This window comes from Fukomys damarensis, unplaced genomic scaffold, assembly GCF_012274545.1.
Source record: "Fukomys damarensis isolate Sample0158 unplaced genomic scaffold, DMR_v1.0_HiC HiC_scaffold_24, whole genome shotgun sequence".
In the NCBI taxonomy this organism is placed as follows: domain Eukaryota; kingdom Metazoa; phylum Chordata; class Mammalia; order Rodentia; family Bathyergidae; genus Fukomys; species Fukomys damarensis.
Window position 1 is genome coordinate 58,264,551 of NW_022900936.1, and position 21,234 is coordinate 58,285,784.

Below are 21,234 nucleotides of genomic sequence, written 5' to 3' on the forward strand. Positions count from 1 at the left end.
GAAAAAAAAAAAAAAAAAAAAAAAAAAAAAAAAAAGAGTCCAGACCAAGGTGAGTGGATTTGGGTACTTTCAGGGATAGAAAGTAAGATTTTTGGGTGGAGCACAGACAGCAGATCCAAATATCACTGACAGCCATTTCAGCAGCCCAAAAGCAACTGAAAAAAATTTACTTGTTTTTCTTAAACTCTATAAGGGAAATCTATAGATCATAGCCATGCTTTCTAAAATTGCTTTTCTCTCTCATCCACTTTTCTCCTTTCTCCAGCATGGAAAATGCACCCATGCCTTGCCTTTCTTTCTCCTACCTACCCTTCTTCCCTCTCTTAAGCAAACAAGTAAAGAATTTCCTACCAACCAAGTCAGCTCACCTATTAGGCTCCCCGCTTTCCACAAAAGTAAGTCCCCAAAGGATGGTGGAAAGCAAACCCAGAATTCTGTTTGGAGGGCTGAAGGAGAGGAAAGCCTAGGAAATCTTGCAGGACAACTATTTTTCTCCTGCCACAGGGGCTCTTCTCAAACCAGAATCTAAAAGAAAAAGAGAGGAAAGAAAATGTCCCCGAGGCAAGTCCTGCTTAGAGGTGACCCCAGTACCTCACATGGAAAGCTTCTACCTCCCACTTCCTTTTTGGGTCATCTCTCTCCTAAGGAGGAGACCCCAGCCCTACCTGTCTATGCTGATGGCGCAGAGGTTCAGGATGCTGGCTGTACACATCATGACATCCAGGGTGACAAAAACATCACAGCAAATGCGGCTGAAATTCCAGATTCCACCTGTCACCTGGATATGGAAGACAAGATGGATGTTAGTGTTTCTCCTAGCAAAGGGAAAAAAAACCCCAATAACCATTCTGCCTTCCCTATGCAGCTCAGCATAGACACAGACGCACTCTTTCTCCTCCTGTGTTTCCACAGGGCAGATGGATATGGAGGGAAGGCCAGGATGTCTGGGACTTATTGCTAAAAAAAAAAGGACAAATTTACACTTGTGGTGCTGGAAGGGATCTTCCAAATCAATTAGTGCAGGGTTTCTCAGAGTGGTCCACAGTGGGAGTATTCACTAAAGATGAGATTGCTGAATCCTCTGCTGACTGAAAGTCAGAACCTGTGAATCAGGGGCCCATAAATCTCCATTTAAAAATAAACACCCCTATACATACTGAGGTTTGAGATTACTGATCTAGTTCAAACTCGGGGATGCTCCTTGTGACTGAGTGATATGCCTGCAGATGAATATTGGTCCACAGATGCACAGCTGGTAGTAAAAGAGTTTGGGTGACTGCCCAATATGTGTTTTGTGCCAAAAGTGCCTCTCTGAAGCCCTCCAACCAGTAGAAAGCTCACCGTTTACCCAGGAAATAAACTAAGAACACATTTCTCCTAAAACATAACTTCAAAGGAAAAAAGTCTATCTGGCTTCATGTTTTAAACCTTGAAAAAAAACTTGAAGTAACATCTATAAGAACTTATATAAAACAAGTCTGCGCCAGTGTGACTGCGTTTGATCCCTTGCCTACCATGTCCCAGTCACCAAGAGGTCAGGGAAAGGTTGTGTCCAGGGGTTTGAAGAGGAGCCTGAGTTTTCTGCTAGTCTAAGAATGAGTGAGTCTGGCCCTGACCTCTCGCCTTGACCCATGTGTTCCAAGCTCTATCACTTCCTCTGAGTAACATTTATACAATTCAGGGAATATAAGGAATTCAGGGAACTGAATTTACATTCTGGAACATTTCTGTTTTATTTCATAACCTAATTGGACCAGGAAGGTGGGTCAGAGAAATTGTCACTTTTCAGAATGTCCACAGACTTCCACTCCTGGGCCCTGAGGCTTGGGGCATCTGTCAGCCTCCTGCCTCTGGGGCTGCCATTCTGGGAGACGCTGTCTTTCAGAGAAACCTGAGCTCTGTGACTCAGGCAGTGGCTGTGTATTCTTGATATCTCTCTTGAGCAGGCGCAGTGGCTATTTCAGAAGAAGAAGAATGGAAAATAGGCACTGTAGCCTCTGAGGTAGCTTCTCATGTAAAACAGATATTGACCAAATGAGCAAAGGACAGTGCTACTCAGAGGCCCAGTTTTTCTCATCCAAGACACCTGTGAGATGACCAGCTGTTCATTCCTGCTCTAGTCCAATAAAGCAGGGACCTGGAAGGCTGTCTCTTCTCTTCCCATAACAACACCTTTCCTTGGTTTTATTTCCTTTTCAGCCTCACATTTTATATCTATATTTGGTCATCTCCAGCCCCTATTTTGAGAAGTGCTGACCAAAGTTTTTTTTTGTTTAAAAGCAATAACAAAAAGTTAAAACAAGTGAAGAAGCCATAATTTTTGTTCGCCTGGTTGTGGGTTTACTTTCTTTTAGTTCAAACATTTGGCTCTATAAAAACAAAGGCCTAAAATTAACTTATAGGAATTTTGAGAATGAAAAGCTTTAAAAAGGAGATATAAGTAATCTGATCTAAACAGTCATAATCACAATGATTTACAGGAGACAAGAGAATGAAAGATGATTTTGCTTATTATTACATGGGATTATTGTGTGTTATAAATTCTCCCCAAAGTGGAATTCTATATACTAAATTTCATTTCAGCATGTGTGTACTATGCAACTATTTCTTAAATTGGGGACAAACTGCTTTTTATTGTATAATTGTGAGTGAGAGTGTTGGGGGTAGTAGAGGTGAGAGAGGATAGTTAGGACAATAGCCAACCCTGGTGCTTGCTGGGTGCTGATTCATTCATTCATGCACTCAGAAAGCAAGTACTTGTAAAGCTCCCAATACTCAGTCCATAAAAGGAGAGTACATTATGTGTGTTAAGAGGTTTTACAAAAAGTGCTTGCAGGGTCTACCCTTGAAGATGTCACAAAATAACCAGAGAAGCAAGGCATTTCTGAATACAATAAAGGTCAGTGTGAGAGCCTGATGTTGTTAATACAAACTAACATTTATTGAAAATCTACTCTATATGGGTCACCCACCTAGCTGACCCATTTCAGGAATTTCTATAACTTTGAAACTTCAGATTTTGAAAACTGAATTTATTTTTTGCTGTATGTGCTCTTAGAGTTTTTGAGTGTCTATGTCTAATTTGATTGCAGATTAAATGACTGGTACTTAGCCACCTGGATAATAGCAAGGACATTCACTTGTTTGCTTCAAGGGAGCTCAGGCTTGCAAGTATATCTGAAAGACTAAATGGTGCCTGATACACTCTGCATTGTATTAATAGCTAACATCTATTGAACGGTTACTAAATGTCTGGTGTCATGCTAAGCACTTTACATACATGGCCTCAAATGCTGATTATAATCCCATGAGAGGTCTCTGAAGAAATTGCATCTTAAAGATTCAACAGATTGTCCTTGGCCGAGTGACTGTGACTGTGGAGAGCTGGAATATTGCAGGTTGAGACCAAAATTATCTTGGGCTATCCTTAGGCCCTTTAGAAAAATAGCCATTTACTTTTAACTTTGCATTGGACCTAATATTCTCATAACTATTAGGTAAAGGTCTTGGAATGCATCACTAAACTTAGAAGACTTCTAGCCTCCATCAGCCCTAAAGGTAAGAAGCTTGTATAAAATTCAAAAACTATATAATGGATCTAGAAGAGATTTTCCCACTTGGCTGTAGCCTGCCTACCTGATTCCCTCACCAATGAATTTATTCAGTGTTTTGATTTATGGCCTTCTTTGTTGAATGCTGTAAAATCCCCATAACCTCTTCCATGGCAGAATGTGTCATTCAGGGGAAACTTGAATCCAAGTTCTTCAGCCATGGTCACTCATTTTTGGCTTGGAATAAATTATTTCCTTCTTTTCTTTAAAGCAGAATTGTTATTTTTACATTGACAGGATTATCATTATCCTCATTACAGAGAATGAAATGAAAACTTAGAAAGGTTAGTGCATTACCAAAGGTCACATTGGAGGCTAGCGGAGGCACAAGCACTAGAATGTAGATTGTCTGTGCCTGCTATGGGAGGCATCAAGTAAAGAAAGGCAGCTACTGAAAGGGATAGGAGTGGGCAGACACCAGGGGAAAGGAGACAATTTGGTGGTCCTCAGAAGTTTTTGTGTATAGACTATATCATTTCCTTACTAGAGAATGAGAACTCACCTGGTTGCCTTTATCCCAGGGTTGCATAAAACAGAGCAGAAGGCAATAAGGGCTGCTGCCTTTGGGGCCTAAGAGAAAGAACACTCAGGGCAGATTTCTTTACTACCCCGGTTTGGCCCTTAGGGGCCAAAGCCTTGGAGCTGTCCTCTGAATTCTAGACACCCACTGGAAGGCAGCTGCATTCTCTCAGTCCTCTTTGCCTGTCTCCAGAATCTGCCATCAAAATTCCAATTTTTCTCCTTGATCTAGTTGAGTGTCAAGAAGAAAACAACCTGATTAGCTGATTAAAGTAATTCCCACTAAGGTGCCATCACTTAGCCGTCCCTGGAGCTTACTCATTAAAATGATTCTCTAATTGCTGGGACTTGTAATGGAAATGTTAAAGTGTTCATTTCTTATATACAAATATATATATTTCAAGTGCAAATATATAAATATTTTAACATATACTTATGTATAAAATACATATGCTATGTATTTTTGGTGCACCCCTCCACACCATGTAAATAATAGTAAGGGACCAATAAAGAGCAGCAAAATGCCAAGAACATGCCGAGTAACCCTCACACGTAGTCTCACAGCTACCCTGTGAGGTAAATAAGATTTCTAACTTATAGGGAAATGGAAACATAGGGGTTATTTGGCTGAAGACAGATAGTTAGCAAAAGATGCTGGGTTTAAAACCCTTTAACATCAACCATTAGTCTGTCTCTCAAAGGTCAGCATCTTGGCCCACCATTTCTGCGAAGAATAGAATTTAACTCCATTCTAGTATCATAGGCGGCAGAAGAGATGACATTTGTCCATACGTTTACCTATATCTTGTTATTTATTGAGTGTCCATTACATGCCTGGTATTTGGCTTGAGTGGGTGTGGTGAAATGAATTATAAACCTACTTTTGTTCATAGGGCCTCAGTATACTGTGTGTGTGTGTGTGTGTGTGAGTGTGTGTGTGATGGAATTGAGGACCCAGAAGATAGATACTAAGAAAATAACTATGATATAATGTGGTAAGTGCTGACAGTAAGATAAGTACAAAGTGTGGGAGATCATGAAAGGTAAAGTGATTTTTGAAATTAAAGCAGAAAAAAAGTAAAAAAAGAAAGCTGATTGATTTAAGCTCTTTAGAGACATAATTCTTTCTCCCAAATTCTAATGAATAACTCACTTCAGAATTATAGGCAGACAGGTGGTGTTACTCTCACTTGCTAATGAATGTAACTCCCTTTGGCGATACAGAAGGTGGGAGTAAGCAAGAAAGTGTCTTCAGGTACTGAAGTTGGCTATTGATTTTTCACAGACACAGCCTAAGGCAGCATTTCCCAAATTTACTGATTATAAAACAGCATTTCCCAAATTACCTGAGGCTCTTGTTTAACAAACGACTCTCAGTCCCCACTCCAAATAGTAAGACCCTTAAGTGATTCTTATTGCTTGGGAGGTTTGGAAAACATTGGTCTGGAATGGCGTGACATAATCTTCAAACATGTCTTAAACTGGGCTCCTTAAGCATTCTTTATGCCATGGATCTCTGGCTTTATGGTCCCCTTTCCAGAGGAATGTTTTGAAATGCATAAGGCCAAAAATAAAAACAAACAAACAAAAAACAATGGGTCACAAAGGATACAAATTATATGCAAATATAGTTACCAAAGTTTTAAAAACATATACCTCTTTAATGACTCATTAAGTAAGATGATATAGGGCCAATATGCCTCTAATTTCAAAGGAATGATGAATATAAATACTACTTCAAGATTTCTGCAATAACCATATTGTGATTTGAAAATATATGTATCTACGAGTTCCACTGGTGACCTTTAGGGTTTTATTTTTAGGGGTTGAAGACTACATTCATAATTAAAGGTAGTGTTCAAGTCCAGCTTAGTGAAAATGAAGGAGTAATTTTATTTTTTAGTGGAATTTCCAACTCCTGCTTTAAGGCAGTGGAGTTTTAGTTGTTTTAGGGGAGCTATCCAAAGGGCAAAGGTGAACTTTCTTCTTGAATTAGCTTCTTCACTTCATTTGTGTTTGCCATATTCATAATCTTGAGAAGGGTTTGCTGTAGGAAGATAGGGTCAATAAATAAGAATTTTTGGGCCAGGGTTTTAGCTCAGTGGTTCCACTGCCTGCCTCGCAAGCATAAGGATCTGAGTTCGATCTCCGGTACCAAATCGAAAAAAAAAAAAAAAAAAAAAAAAAAAAAAAAAAAAAGAGAGAGAGAGAGAAAGAAAGAAAAAAGAATTTTTCTCTTGTTTGCATCCCAGTTTCCTCATCTTGGCAATGAGAGTTTTATAGATTAGTGGTTCTCAAATGTTTTGGGAGATGACAAACTGTACATTACTTGGGGTAGGACTAGGGCTGGAGGTTTATTGCAATAACTGAGACTTCTGGTCCACCTTAGAAATTCCTTTTTGGGAGATAGACCCAACAGTTGGTATTTTAAAGAAGCAGCACCCCTCCCCACAAAGGTTTAGCTCAGAATGGCTGAAAACTTAGGTCCATAAGACTTACAGAGGAGCTCATTTACTATGCAATATCCCTAGCCCATCCCCAGAGGAAATTTTCTCCAGAAAATGGCCAGGAATTTCTTGTGTTTGAGTAAAACTTTAGGAAGGATGATAGAGTAATCTCTAATCCCTTCCAGTTTTAGCAGTCTATGACTTATCAAAATCCAAAGATGGTGAAAACTTTGTGAGAAGCTCCTGCTTTGGTTTTTCAGTAAAAGGTCTTCAATTGCTATCATCTGTTTTTTTTTTTTTTAGAACCATAGTAAAACCTTCCTGTACAAAATGCTTTTAAATAATCAATATCAAAAATAAATATGTTACAAACTCCAATGGCTCCTCCCTCCGCCAAAACACTATTCTTCTTTCCATCTGACCTTGACCTCTTTTTCTGTGGTGTGTTTTACTGCAGGAGCCAGGGAATAGAACCTTGTTCTATTTTGTTTGCCTACATTTTGTATTGATTACATCTTTTTACCTGTTCGTAATGGGGCTTAAATATTTTCAATTTTAGTACAGTTGCTCCTCAACTTATGGTGGACTAAGTCTCCCAAGCCCACTGAAAGTTGAAAATGTATTTAATACAAGCAGCCCACCAAAAACCAAGACTTAACAACCCAACCCAGTGCACTATTGTTTCCCCCTGGGTCCAGTGGTTGAGTGGGAACTGTGGCTTATTGATGCTGCTTGGTATCACCAGTGAGTATTGTACTGTGTATGGCTAGCCCTGGAAATTATCAGAATTCAAAATTTGAAGTAGTTTCTACTGAATACATATTGCTTTTATACCATCATAAGATTAAAAAGTCATTAAAGAAGTTTAAGCCAATTGTAATCAGGGTTTCTTTTACTTAGAATTTAAAGTGTCTAAACTGAGATATTTATAGATTTTAGTTAGAAAAGTACTCTCTCAGTTGAAGACAGTTGAAGCTAACATCAGCCTACCATAGAAGGTGTTGCGTCTTCTCCATTTTGTACACTTAATTTTATGTCTTCTGACTACCAGGACTAAGTCATTCTCATAAAATGGCCCTGTATTGGAATGACATTTATCCCAGTAAATTCCAACAGCAGCAATGTTATGTGACAATCCATTGCCTACTTTATAGCTTAAGTTGGCCTCCTGAGTAGAGACTGGCCAGGTAAAATTAAGTGAAGACCTCAGAAAAGTGCTTTCAACCAAGCCATACCAGGAAAAAATCTGTCTTTCTGTCTGTCACTTTCTTCTCTTCCCTCTCTCTTGACCTTACCTATCCTATTTTTGGCTAGTATCATAATGCTGAGGGCTTTGGTAGATCAGCTTGCCCAGAATGGTGAAGAGGAAGGATAGATGAATATGGTCCATGACTATGCCGTGGAACAGCTGAATTAATACCAACACAACAAAAAAACCACTTTCTTCTAGAATTCTGATATGTGAGAAAAATATCCCCTATTTGTTTAAATCACAGCTAGTAAACTTTTCCAATATTTACAAGCTTAAACATTCTTAATTCATACATACTGATATCTGGGAAAAAAGAGCCTATTTTCCTTCAGAGAAGATGGATGTATTCAAATCAAAGTACATGGGGCTATGGACTTGGTGAACATTTTGGTCCCCAAGCATTGTTCTTTTTATGTGTGTCCTATCTTCCTTGGGGCCCTCAATCCCACAGCAGTCTCTGTGTTCAATCTTATCCTTTCCTCTTAGGTATAAAGAAGAAATTACTGGAACAGCTACTCAAACTATCATCATTAGGACAACTTACTAAGAATACCTCTTTGTTCTTCTCTGAGACATGTGGATTTATATACTCATGGTCCTCATAAGGACTCAAAGTGTTCTTTTGTTTTCCATTAAGGTACCTCATAGACCCTAAAGAAAGACAGTAAAACAGTTAAGATTCAGAAAAGCATAGACTTATTGGGATAGAAGTCCTACTCCTCTGAACTAGAAACTTCTAACATCTTAAGTACTTATCTAATATGAGGGCTGTTTTAAGTTGTAGCCTATCTTTTGTCAAGACAAATTCTTTATTGAATGTCAGAGAAAATGATGCAGAGATATTGAGTTGAACTGACTAGGACCTTGAGACAAGTTGGTAAGACCAGAGAGCCCCAAAGTTCATTTCTCAGTGGACCGATACCTCTCCTTCCCCAAGTCTACTTTATATGAATATAGAAGTGCTTGCTGTTGTTGTTGTACTATGCTCTTCATTAGTGAACACCTATCTCAAATAATCTAGTGGTGGTTTTTCTGAGGGGAACCAAGACCTCCATCAGAACTTCTCTTGCAAGAGAAAACCCGTAGAGATTACTACACAGATTCCATAAAGGCCCTTGGACAGATTTAACGTGTCTTCCCATAAACTCAGTTGTTCTTCTGTGTTCTTCTATGTTCAGTAGAATGGGAACACCATCTGTATTGGTTAGAAAATGAGGCCACAGGTTTTTAGTGTGGAAAAGTCACATTGTCCATCTTCTAAACAAGAGTTTTTGAAGACTTTGAAATGGATAGCCAAAGAGTGCCTCTGAGTGGTTTTACGACAAATGCTAAAAGTTTTGGAAGGAGTATGGTGGGAAGGGAAATGCTCATTAGAGTGAATGTCCTTTGCCTGCATTTATTTCTGACATTCAATCTTCTGGAGGCTAAAGAATTTTTGTAATGCAAAAGGATGGAAAGAAACATTTTATGGTAGTGTCATGGAGCTATGAGTCATTGAGCAACACACACTGAATTGTAGAACCTGAAGTGCTTCACACTTGAACAGAATCATCACATTTCTAACTTTTTTCTGTTAGTATTGGATATAAAATTATAAATAGTTCATCCTTCTTGTCTCCAAAATTCTGCCTATAGCAATGAGTATATGCAGACGATACCACCAAGAATTGCCCATATAATGCATACATGACAAAGCGGATTTATTTACTTGTTCACATATCAAATATTTATTTAATGCACATTATGCGTCAGGTAGTGTGTTTGCACTAGAGGAAAAGAAGAACAAAGGTACAATTTCTGACTTCAAGGATGACTCAACCTAATTGGGTTGACAGAAAAGTCAAGATAATTACAAGATCTTTCACTATCAGGCTTATCCTTACTGAGAAGAATTTTAAAAAATATATTTCCCCAAGTATTCTCTTTGCCTTTAGGTTTATACCAGTCTAATTGTTTTTTCCTTTCCTTTCTTTCTTTTATTTATTTCTTTCCTTTACATACCCTCCTTGAGATCATAAGTCTAATTTTAGTTCTCAACCATTCTTTAATAGCAGTACTGGCATAGGCAGTCTGTGTTCGAGGCTTTTGCTCTCCCATGATATGTCATACTTAATTAACTGTCACCTTCACTATTAATATTAACTGAAATATTAATTTGATGAATCTTAATTTCTCTTAATCATAGCATCATTTTCATCCTTCATTGGATATCTCTTTAGAATGACACACAGTGTAGAGGAGAAATATTAATAGCACATCAAGATATTTAAAAAAATCTTTTTAGCAATTGTGTTTTCCCAGTAAGAATATCTATTTCTTGAACCAATGTAGGCACCCCGATTTCCTTGTTAGCAAATGGATGTTTCTTCTTGATCACCTACTGACTCATTTTGCACTTTCAAATGAAAATACTTTCAAATTTAAGAAACATTTCTCCTCAGAAAAATTCTCCAGGGTCTGGTGCATTATCTGAGTGTACTATTAAGTGGAGGCATGCAAAATATATATTTGGAAGTTCAGTTTATTCCCTCAGTAGCAGAGAGATTATGGAGAACCAGTACCCAGAGGAAAGAACTAAGATGGAGAACAACTGAACTATCAAGAGAAATCTAATATATTAGTAGACCATTCTTTCTAACTTTTCTATCATTCATTAAAATTTAGCTTTACTTTTCAATAATTTCTTTTTTCCCTCACCCTATAACTGTCCTGCACACCTTCACCCTGGATATATTGGACTCAGATCAGGATGCACAAGGATTGCCTCCTTAACCCCCTCCATCACTGAAATGTGACTGGCCAGGAGCCTTTTCAGGAAAAGTCCTATGGGTCCGTTCCAGTCACTTAGCTTCTAGGCACACTGGAACAGGACAATTAGTTTTTCCTTGTTCTGATGGGAGTGGATGGTGACTGCCTTCAAGAGTATCATCCTGGGCTGGGGATTTAGCTCAGTAGTTCCACCACCTGCCTTGCAAGCACAAGGACCTGAGTTCAATCCCCGGTACCAAAAAAAAAAAAAAAAAAGAGTCATCCATCATTAAAGGGAGAAGGAGAGATGTGTTCCTTTCTTTCCAATTTCCTAGACCCCTTCAGAGAGTATGTTGAGCTTTAAAGCCCAGGATCTCAGGGAAGATAGGCAAGCACAATTATAAGAGCAGCATGCAGGTGGAGACCACTCACCTCCAGGTAGACCACCCAAGGCATCACCAAGGTGGCCACCAGCAAGTCTGCCACAGCCAGGCTCACCACAAGGTAGTTGGTAGTAGTCTGCAGGGCCCGTTCCCTCAGTACGGCCACACACACCAGGCCATTCCCGAAGATGATGGCTAGGATGAGCACACAGTAGGACAGTGCATAGTAGGCATATGGGCGCGTCCGGTTGGCGCCCGTGGAGTTCTCTGCTCCACAGGTGGAGTTGATGTGGCCACTCCACTGGCTCAGAGGTGCCATAGTCCAGAGGGAACAATCTGACCCAGAAGAATTCCTGGAAGGAGACAAAGCAATGTTGGAACATCGCACTCTTTGATGCTTGGATGTTTAAATATATTTTAAAATTTATTGCATGAACAAATATTTATCAAGCATTTCCTATGTAAAAGGCACTGTTATAAGAATCGGAGATACAGCAATGAATAAAAGATGAAAAAATTTCCCTTACGAAGTCTATATTCAGAAAGGAAAGCAGGCGACAGACAAGAAGAAGTTATGGTGTACTTTGTGATCGATACACATCTTGGAGAAAGATAAATCAGGGAGGAGAGTGAGGTCTGTGTGTATGTAAGTAGGTGTCTGACTGTAATTTTAACCAGCATGATCAAGAAGCCCTCATGGAACTACTGGCAGCTGAGTCATGACTGAAGGAGTTAAGGAAGCAGACCGTGCAGATGTCTGGTGGGAGAGTGGCCAGAGCAGCAGGTGCCAGCAGGAAGGGCTGGCATGTGAACAGGATCACAGGGAGGGCAGTGTGCTGGAACCAAGTGAGGCAGCGGTAGTGGGAGGAGGTGAGTCTGAGAGGTTGTGTGGGGCTGTTGAAAGAACTATGCTTGGGCTCTGAGTGAGATGGGACACGGTTGCAGGATTCCAACTCTAGCTCTGCTGTTTCCTACCTCTGGGACCTTGGGAAGGCTACTTCACTGGCTTGAATTCCAGTTTCCTCCATTATCATACAGGGGAACAATGGGCCCAACCTCATAGGGTTTTTGTGAGGATTAATTGGCCTATTATGTATGTAAAACTTAAAGCCATACCTGGCTTTCAGGCATAGAATGCTATATACATGGTGCATTAGCTATTTCTCCCCCGTCAGTCTGTTTTTCTTAGGTTCCTTCCCCCTTTCCTTGTTTCCTTCCTCCCAACCTCTATTGTTGTGTTTGCCTTTCCCCCTTCTCCATCTGTCTCTCTTTACTTCCTTTAATCTCCCATTCGCTCTATATGTATCTTACATAGGGAATAGTGGGTTTGGGAGACTAGATTATGGAGGAAAATCTCAAGAGTATAGCAGTCTCATACAGTGCTTTTTACGTTTGGAGGAGATCCATGTTTAGAGTTTTATTTGAAACTTCCTTACTTTATAATATTTTCTTGTTGGTACTGTGATTGAACTCATGGTCTTCACACTCAGCTACATCCCTAGCCCTTTATTTTGAGACTGGGTCTTGTTAAGTCACCTAAATTGCCCAGGCTGAGCTTGGACTTGAGATTCTCCTGCCTCAGCCTCTAGAGTTCTGGGATTACAGGTGTGTATCACCACATCTGGCAAACCTTCCTAATTTTCAAAGACTTGTTACCAATGAAAAATAGTTGAGCCTTTGTAAAGTTATCCCTTCTGAGACAGATCAGGGCTTGGCAAAGCTGTCTGGGGATAGAAGTGTGGCAAAATCCCAGGATCACATGTGCAGAATGGTTCTCAAAGCCCTACATGTGGATTTCTCACAATAAATAACTCAAGCAGGTTTTTTAGTAGGATGGCCTAGACCTGACAGCCTGAGGAGTGGATGATACAAAAGGACAGCCATCACTGAGTTTTTGCCACTCTGTTTACTCTTGCATGGTGGCCTGTTTTCATGCTGTAGGGTGTACTTTTCCCCTACTTTTACTTGGCCCAAACTCACTTTCCAGAGCCTGTTTCTCTTCCTAGATTTAATGAAACTTTGCTACCATTTGTGGTGTTTTGACCAATTCTTTGCTTAGGACAGAAAGAGTTTAGAGTCCACTTGCAGAAGGTGAAATCAACACCCTAGAACACACTAACACTTCCACTTTCTCTAAATTCCCACGTCCAAGGGTCAGTGATCCACTAATTTTCAATTTCTAACCTCTAAATACCCTTGATTTTTCAAACAGGGAAATTAAGATCCAGATTAATGAGTAACATGTCTTAGTCCTGTTGCTTATTAGTGGTAGAACCAGCATACAACTCTTCAAATTCTTTCAGTATTTCTTTTGGCATCTGAAAGCCATAGCAACTGTCATGTCACCAGTCCTCTGGGAAGAACCAACAACTCAAACTATGGAGATTTTAGATTTAGAGTGGGAGAGGCATCAGAGTTCATCAGTGGTACCCATAATACTTCTGTTTGGTCCCATCCCGAAGAAACAGCCAGGTTTGCATATTCTGTGGGGCCAAAAAAGTGTTACCATTTCTGTAAACATTGCCTTTGGGCCAAGGGTAGCTGTGTGTTAAAGTTACGGTTACGTGCTGGGGAAGACATGTGACCTGTGACTTACAGTGTGGCCATGAAATCCTATCAAGGCTAACTGTTGTCCCAGGCTCTGGGCTTTAGTGAGTCCTGCTCTGGTCCTCTACTATGGGCTGTATATTCATGTGCCCCCAAAATGTATCTTTTGAAATCCTAACCCTCAAGGTGATAATGTTAGGAGGTAAAGCCTTGGTTAAGGGTTTGAAGCTAGGGTCCTTATAAAAGAGACCCGAGAGTTAGCTAGCTTCTTCCACCATGTGAGGACATAGGGAGAAGATACATATCTATGAACCAGACACAGATTCTGCTAGAAGTCTAACCTTAGATTCTTCAGCCTCCAGAAATAGGCAAAATGTACTTCTGTTGCTTACAATCTGCCTTGTCTGTGGTATTTGTCATAGCAGCCTGAGTGAGTTAAGGTACCTTCTTCTGACCATACCCTACTGATAGTGCCTAGGAGAAAGTTCACTCCCAGGATCACACTCCTGGCACAAAGATCACGGAATCTTGTACTCAGTTGCTTGGCACCTGTTTCCAAGGCATCATAGGCCTCACTTTGGGTCTGTCACCTTGAGGGTAGACTGTGCCATATATGTATGGGACTCCTGGGCCCCTGTGGTACTCTTTGTTAAGCTCACATAAATATCTTTCATGTAGCTGAGGTGGGGAGAGAAGATTGAGTCCTTAAGTAGGATCGGATTACACTCTCACATTTTGTATGGAATTTCCAAGGACCCTGGAATTGTAAACTCAAAACTAGCCTTCTACGTACTGTATACCTAAAACGTACCAATAAACTCAATTAAAACTAAAATAAATAAATAAATAAATAAATAAAATAAAATGTCCTCAGCTCAGAAAAACAAAAACAAAAACAACCTAGCTATCTACATTTAACATATTTATATTTGGTAATGATTTAAAAATGTTTAAACATGGTTTGGGTCACAATTGGGAACTCTTGCTTCATGTTCTAGCAGAAGTAGAGGTTGGATTAGCGGCCAGGATTTGCTCTCAGTCTTATTGTCTGCAGCTTTCCTTGAATTAAGGAGTTGGCCTTATCATGGCTATTATTTTGTACCTCATTTGAAAATGTTTCAGCCTGGAATGTAAAAGCGTTAAAATGAACAAATGATTGGGAAAGGGTGACCGACTTGGAATGAATTCAGAGAATGTTTAAAAAATATTCTTTCTCTTGGCACATTGTTTGCAGTCAATATATTTTAAAACATAATAATAATTCTTGATAATGATTATAATTTTCTCATTATTCAGAGAAGGGTAGCCGCTATTCTGATGATAACATTGCCGCTGCCAAGAGCTTTTGGAAAAATACAATGCTTTCTGATTATTCACCACAGTTCCACCTCTGAAGAGAGGCTCAGGCCCAGAACACCTTCCCTTCCCCATCAGGGCCTTGGGAAGCAGTGGCCAGAATCATTCTTTCCTGGAGGCTGGTGTCAGTTAATGATGTCTTAGCCTCTTCTCAGATGTCAAGGAAGAAGGAAGAATAACACCTTAGGATGTTTATCACTACCTTGATGGACTTTTTCCTCTGCCAAGGGGTTTCACAGCTACTTAAATATAGTACAGCTGAGTGTCAGTGTTCAACCTTGAACACTGATTCTGAGCCTGATGTTGGAATTACAATTGCATGGATTTCTGATTTGTTTTTTCACATTGTGTTGTCTCAGGCCCTAGAATCTTTACAGCAGCAGGTAGGTAAGCCGTGGTTGTCCAGGCAATTCCTGATGAGTTGTGGATGTGAGAGATAAAGGGAGAGATGAATGAGATGCTTGCCCACTTTCTACCTTTCAGCTAATTATTTCAACATTTTTTTTCCTTAAGTCAGAGTTGCTTATATAACACAGAGCTGGGCTAGGATTTCTTTCTTTCTCCCTCTGATAGATATGCTTACTGAGAATAAATTGGTCTCAGGTAGGAAGATGCTGAGAGACTGAAGCATTTATTAATTCAACAATCACTAAGTAATTCCTAATGACAGACTGGTTTCTTCATCAGCAAAACATGGATAAATCATCCCTGCTTCATATTGTGAAGAGTAAATGAAATTATATATGCAAAGGCTTGGCACTCCTGGGCTGGATCATTCTTTGTTGTGCAGAGCTGTCTTGTGCATTTTCGGAAGGTTGGCAGCATCCCTGGCATCTACCCACTAAATGCCAATAGCAACCCTCCCTGAAAGTTTTGATAATCAAAAATATCTCCAGGCATTATCAAATGTCCCTGGGGAGGGGAGGGGGAAAAATCACTCTCCCCATTGAGAATCTTTGCTCTAGCAAAAGTCTGGAACATATGCTTGAAGTATGGTTATTTTTATTGTTAACAGGAAAGTGTAAATTAGTGAAGTGGTCAGTGGGTGAAGCAACAATTGCAGACTGTCTAATGGACTCAGAAGTTAGGAGGTTACTGGTGGCTAAAGAATGTTAGGAGATGGGAAACCAAAGGTAAGGGCTAGGCCTTTAAGATTCATTACATACAGCATTACTAACAATTTTTAGGAGTGCTTACATTTCTTACAGATTACTGATTTATCTCAAACATTAGAGTGCATTCTAGCATCTCTTAGAGGGTATAACTTAGTTTTTTTTTTCTGGTACTGGGGATCAAATTCAGTACCTCGTGCTTGTAAGGCAGGCACTGAGATAAATCCCTAGCCAGGGTATAACTTAGTTTAAGAAGCAGAGAGACAGACAGTGGTCCCCACCATACATCCTGCTTTTCCTTGGTCAGTCCCTTCACACAGAGTAAAAGTTTCCCTGAAATATTTGAAGGGCACTTTCTTGGCATCATGAAGATTTACAGTGTTTGAATTATTTGTTCCTTTTCATTAAGGATTAAGCAAGAATCAAAAAACACCTTGAGTCCTCAACCTCCTGGACACAACCACTTCTGGGCTATTCTGTGTACCAGGAACTTCACATGAAGCATCCCTACAGGATAATATTGGTATATTTCTTTATGGATCAGAATAAGAGAGGGAGAGTTTAAGTAACTTTGTCAAGATTACACAATGCATAAGGGCCTGACCTGAGTCAACATTTGATCTCAGGTTTCCCTGAATCTGAAACTCACAACTTGTTAACTTGTTAAAGTGGCTGTGCCAGTGGAAGTTGATGTTGAAAATCATTCTTGAATTGAGATGGGTTTTCCTCGACCCAGAATGAAACACCTTGGTAGCAGGCTCCATTACATATCTTCTCCCATGTCATGGGTCCCTGGATTTGTAATCTTTTAATCAGTCACATCCTGAACACAGCTGTCTCCAGAGCTTTTCTGGTCTGGGCTTCAATTCAAACATATTGAGTTGTCTGATAAAATTAATAATTATAATAACTAAAATTTATAAGCATTATCATATTTAAATCTCCCAACAACCTGATGAAGAAATCAGGTGCTATTATTATCCTCATCATGCAGATGAAGAAAGTGAGTCATGGAGAAATTAAGTATCATGCTGAGGTCATAAACTAGTAAATGATGGGGTTGATTCAACCCAAAATCTGTCTGAGTCCAGAGCTTCTGTTCCTAACTAGTCCAACATTGCTGTAAGGCAAACTAACTTGAAGCAGGGACTAATTTTAAGATCTTGCTCTTTCAGAATATCTATGCATATTGCCTTTGTAAGCTCCTTGAAGTGAATGCAGGTGCACACCACCCATAGAACCAGTGGGAGTTATATTGTCATTATTATTGGAGATAGTCTTTAGCATTTCTATGGCACTTTATTCTTGAAAATTGCTGCCTGACTTGTTTTCCTCATAAAGATTCACAAGTGCACTGAAATACAGAACATACTTATATATTTGGGTGCATTTTTGTTGTTGGTAAATTTACAGAGAAAAGCTATGGCTAGTCACTGAGATCTAAGGTAATACCAGTTTTTTATCAGTAAACCTGCCTACCAAAACTGAGAACCTTTGCTTTTCTTGGTGCTCTCTCAGGCTGAGCCTTCTGTCTTTTTAGTCAGATATTAAATGGAGGAACTCAATAGATCAATCAATAAGCAAATATTAATCGATGACAAACTTTAATGCATTAGAAATTAAATTTAATATTGGGTAGGATCAATTTGCTATTTGCTTTAGTGCATATTCTAAGAACTCCTCTGTTTAGATACTATCTTGTTCAACATCCCTGCTCACTGCTAGTCACACAGACCTTTGAAAATATTTAACTACAGATAAGCAATTGCCCAAGGAAGAATCTTTTCATATTGTCTCTCCTTATTTTTGGCTACAAAAAATTTCAAGGCCATGTCAAGCAGCTGTCCTTTGCTTTTACTCAAAGAGAGACCTTTTACTGACCTTTTAGTGTCAGTAAGCAAAGGGCTTCACCTATAAAGTGCTTTAAACAAGCATGCAGAATTAGTTTAGAATCCAAGTTCCACTTTGCTATTGCTGCATTACTATATTTCATGCATTTGATGATATTTGATTAAATTATATTTATGAATTAGAATAAGTGACTAATTACAATAACTTCGGTTGTCCCAGTAAGCTACATTAAGTAATGGATGTTCCACAATTAAGCAACAATGCCCTCAAAATCATATACCATAATTGAAGAAAATATACACAATCATCATCTCAAGTACTACATATCTCTGTTGGGAATAATTTGATTCTGACTTGGAAACAGCCTGACTTTAAATAGACCATTGAAAATAGTGCCTCTCCAAACCCTCAGCCCTGGATTACCAGGGTGCTGAATTGGGGAGTTTCAAATAGCAGACCCTTACAATTAAGGAAAACACTTAAGAGAAATACAATGAACTTTCATATGAATCCCAGGAATAATTACAGCTTTTTATTTTCTATCTTTTATTTCTGCCTTGATATAGCTTCTAGAGCTCACAGGAATTTTTGGCGGGGAGGGAGGATAAAAAGAAAATAAAAGAAAAGAGAATCGGTTTCTACCATCCAACCACTGAAGGAAAAATGAAAGCAGTTTCCTCAGGTTTTTAAATCAGAGTGGCATGGGATTTTAAATACGTATTCGTTTTGAACCAAAGAACTCCAAGCTAATCAAATAATCTTCCAGGAAAACAATACGTACTAAATTAGAAATGAAAAGAAAAAGTACTTACCCTGAAAATTTCCCTCTGATTTCTGGAGATTGTGAAGTTTAGTATCTCAGCTCTTGCAGCCATTTACTCACAACAGATATACTCAAGCAAAGCAAACTTAGCCTTTCCCAGGACCCAGAAACTATGGAAATGAGCAGAAACAAAATCACCCATTTTTGCCTCTAAGCTGAAATTACTTGTATGTTGCTCTTCCAGCTTCCCTTTTCGACTTTACTGCATGTTCCATAGCTGCTTTCCAATGCATCCGTTTTCCCTAGGGGATGCAGGACATCCCTAAACTGAACGTTGTTTGGGTCAGGTGGTCAGAGGCTCTGTCCTTGGTGCTGAAAGAGAGATGAAGTAGGCATGAGCAGGATCCGTTTTCTACCTCGGTCTCCTCTTTTCTCTCTGTGTCTCTATCTGCTTCGCTACTGTGCTTTTTAATACATGTGTATTCCCTCTTAGTTCTCTTTTTAATCTCAATTTTCCACTCTATCTTTATGCTTTGATTTCTCTCGAATAACTCTCACCATTCTCAATTTAATTGCCTTTCCAGCTTTTGGTGGGTGTAAAGATGATTGGTTCAGAAGGAACAGATCAAGAAATTGATACTACAAGTGGTTAATGGAAATCAGTACAATTTAAAACACAATTGACAGAATAATTGAACTTGGAGGTGTACGCTGTCTGGGAAAAGAAGGTTAAAGGAAATATACTGCAGTGGAAGCAAAACTGAGGCATGGAATATAACCAGTGATAAAGATGAAATAGGCTAACAGTATAAGAAATACTAAATATTTATTTTGCAGCCTTTCTTGTTTTCAGAGAACTTGGAAACATTGCCTATTAATTCTTACTTCTCTTCTGTGATATATGAAGTGTTTTTTTTTTTTTAACTTGGATTTAGAACAGTCTAAAGTAAGACACAACCAAGGGCACTGTTAATGGAAGTCAACATTAGAACTTAGACAATCTTAGTTTATGTTTACTTGATCAGGCAACTTTACCATGGGATTTTAGCTTGATCTCCTGTTTTTAACTTCTTCTACCTCAGAGAGGGCAGTAATTCTTTCATTGTTTTCTCTGCTAACAGTGGATGAGGTTGGCAGTGGCAAAGCCTACTACCACACATAAACTCATCCTCATTTGATTATGATGGGGCCCTCTGTTGACTGAAAAAGAGACAGCAGCAGCAGCAGCAGCAATAAGAGCCACATATTGCATTATTAACAACCATCATTACTAATAACAACCATCAATAATTACTATTAGGCAGTCACTTTAATGTGTCATCTCTTCTAATTATTTTGACCACCCTTAGTACTATTACAAGATAGGTGTTATTATTACTTTCTTTAATTTGTAGATAGGACAAATGAAGCTTAGAGAAGTTGATAGAATTTCTGAAGATGACAAAATTAACAAGTGGATCAAGATTTGGACCTAGGTATTTTAATTTGCTTAACTGCTGTTCCATGCTTCTTTCAAAGGTGGAACATTTAGATTTCTCAGGGAGTTGATAATACTTCAGAGAGATTAGTAGTTGTGATGCCAATAATAATGACATTGATAATGCAACATTTTTATGATAACTTGTTTAGAAAGCATTTTCTAAATCATGTTCTTGGCTGCATCTCACTTCAATCCTCATGATTGCTAATTTTTATAGAGGCTGTTAAGGACAAGTAGGTCTCCCCAAGTTAATATTTTGAAGCTTTAACCTATGAATGTGACTGTATTTGAAGATTAGATTTTTATAGTGGTGACTAAGGTTAAAGGAGGCCTTTAGGATATGCCGTAGCCTGGCACTACTTGTGGTCTAGTAGGAAGAAGTAGAATAAGCAGAGGAAGGGCCACAGAGACACAGAAAGATGGTAGCTAAGCCAAGGAATGGAGCCTTAGGAAAAGACCAAATCTGCTAACATGTTGATCTTGGACTTCAATTTCCAGAATTGTGAAAGTAAATTTGTTTAAGCCATTTGGTACTTGGAAACTTATTAAAGCAGCCTAAGCAAACTAACAGAAGCTTAGAGAACTGGGCACCATATCCAAAGTTGCTCATCATTTATTGAGCACAAATATATCAGAAATGTGGCATAACTTTATTGAACATACTGAGACTGGAACTCCCAGCTTGAATGTGAGCTTCAGACTCTTCTTCCTTTATATTAGAAGACCACAGGAATATGTACTGCTAGAGCTTGGCTTGTCTGATGTATAAAAGCAGGGAGTAACTGGAGGGTGGTGCACAGGCAAAATGAAGTAGAGGGATTTAGGAAGTTCAGGGCCTCATATTGCTCATTTTCAGCATCATAGTTTCAGTAGCCTTTTTAATATTTGAAGATATTTTGTAAAGTGATAATGTTGTCTTTACAATGTATGAATATGGCAGAAAAGGTCCAATTTCTAGAATTTCTGTGTGGAGAACAGAAAAAGTATCCTCACAGGGCAACTATAAATGCTGGCAGAATTTCCCCGCATGTTTTTATAGTGCTTTTCTTTGGCAAAGTTCAAAGGAAGATAAAGAGGGAAGATTCTCTTTCTAGTTCCGTGTGGAAGTACCAAACAGGAAAATTAATTGACAGACCCCAAATCATACATCTAAGAAACCACTGAA

General features: G+C 39.0%; 1 protein-coding gene across 4 annotated transcripts in view; it reads right to left on the bottom strand.

The window, feature by feature from the left end:
• Positions 1 to 18,784, bottom strand: part of Drd3 (dopamine receptor D3) — a 49,634-nt gene extending 30,850 nt beyond the window's left edge. For 2 of the 4 annotated variants that reach the window (XR_781391.2, XM_010630075.2), the window contains exons 1-3: positions 18,639 to 18,781; positions 11,010 to 11,313; positions 666 to 778 (exon numbers count right to left, since the gene is read on the bottom strand). Coding sequence is in view for 3 of the 4 variants with exons in the window: in XM_010630075.2 (XP_010628377.1) it covers positions 666 to 778; positions 11,010 to 11,279 (383 nt within the window). In the remaining variant the exon portion in view is untranslated. Of the gene's footprint in view, positions 1 to 665; positions 779 to 11,009; positions 11,314 to 13,848; positions 13,860 to 18,638 lie in introns of those variants that run through there. The other 2 variants (XM_010630077.2, XM_010630076.1) reach the window with 2 other exon arrangements.
• Between the last annotated feature and the right edge of the window lie 2,450 nt (positions 18,785 to 21,234).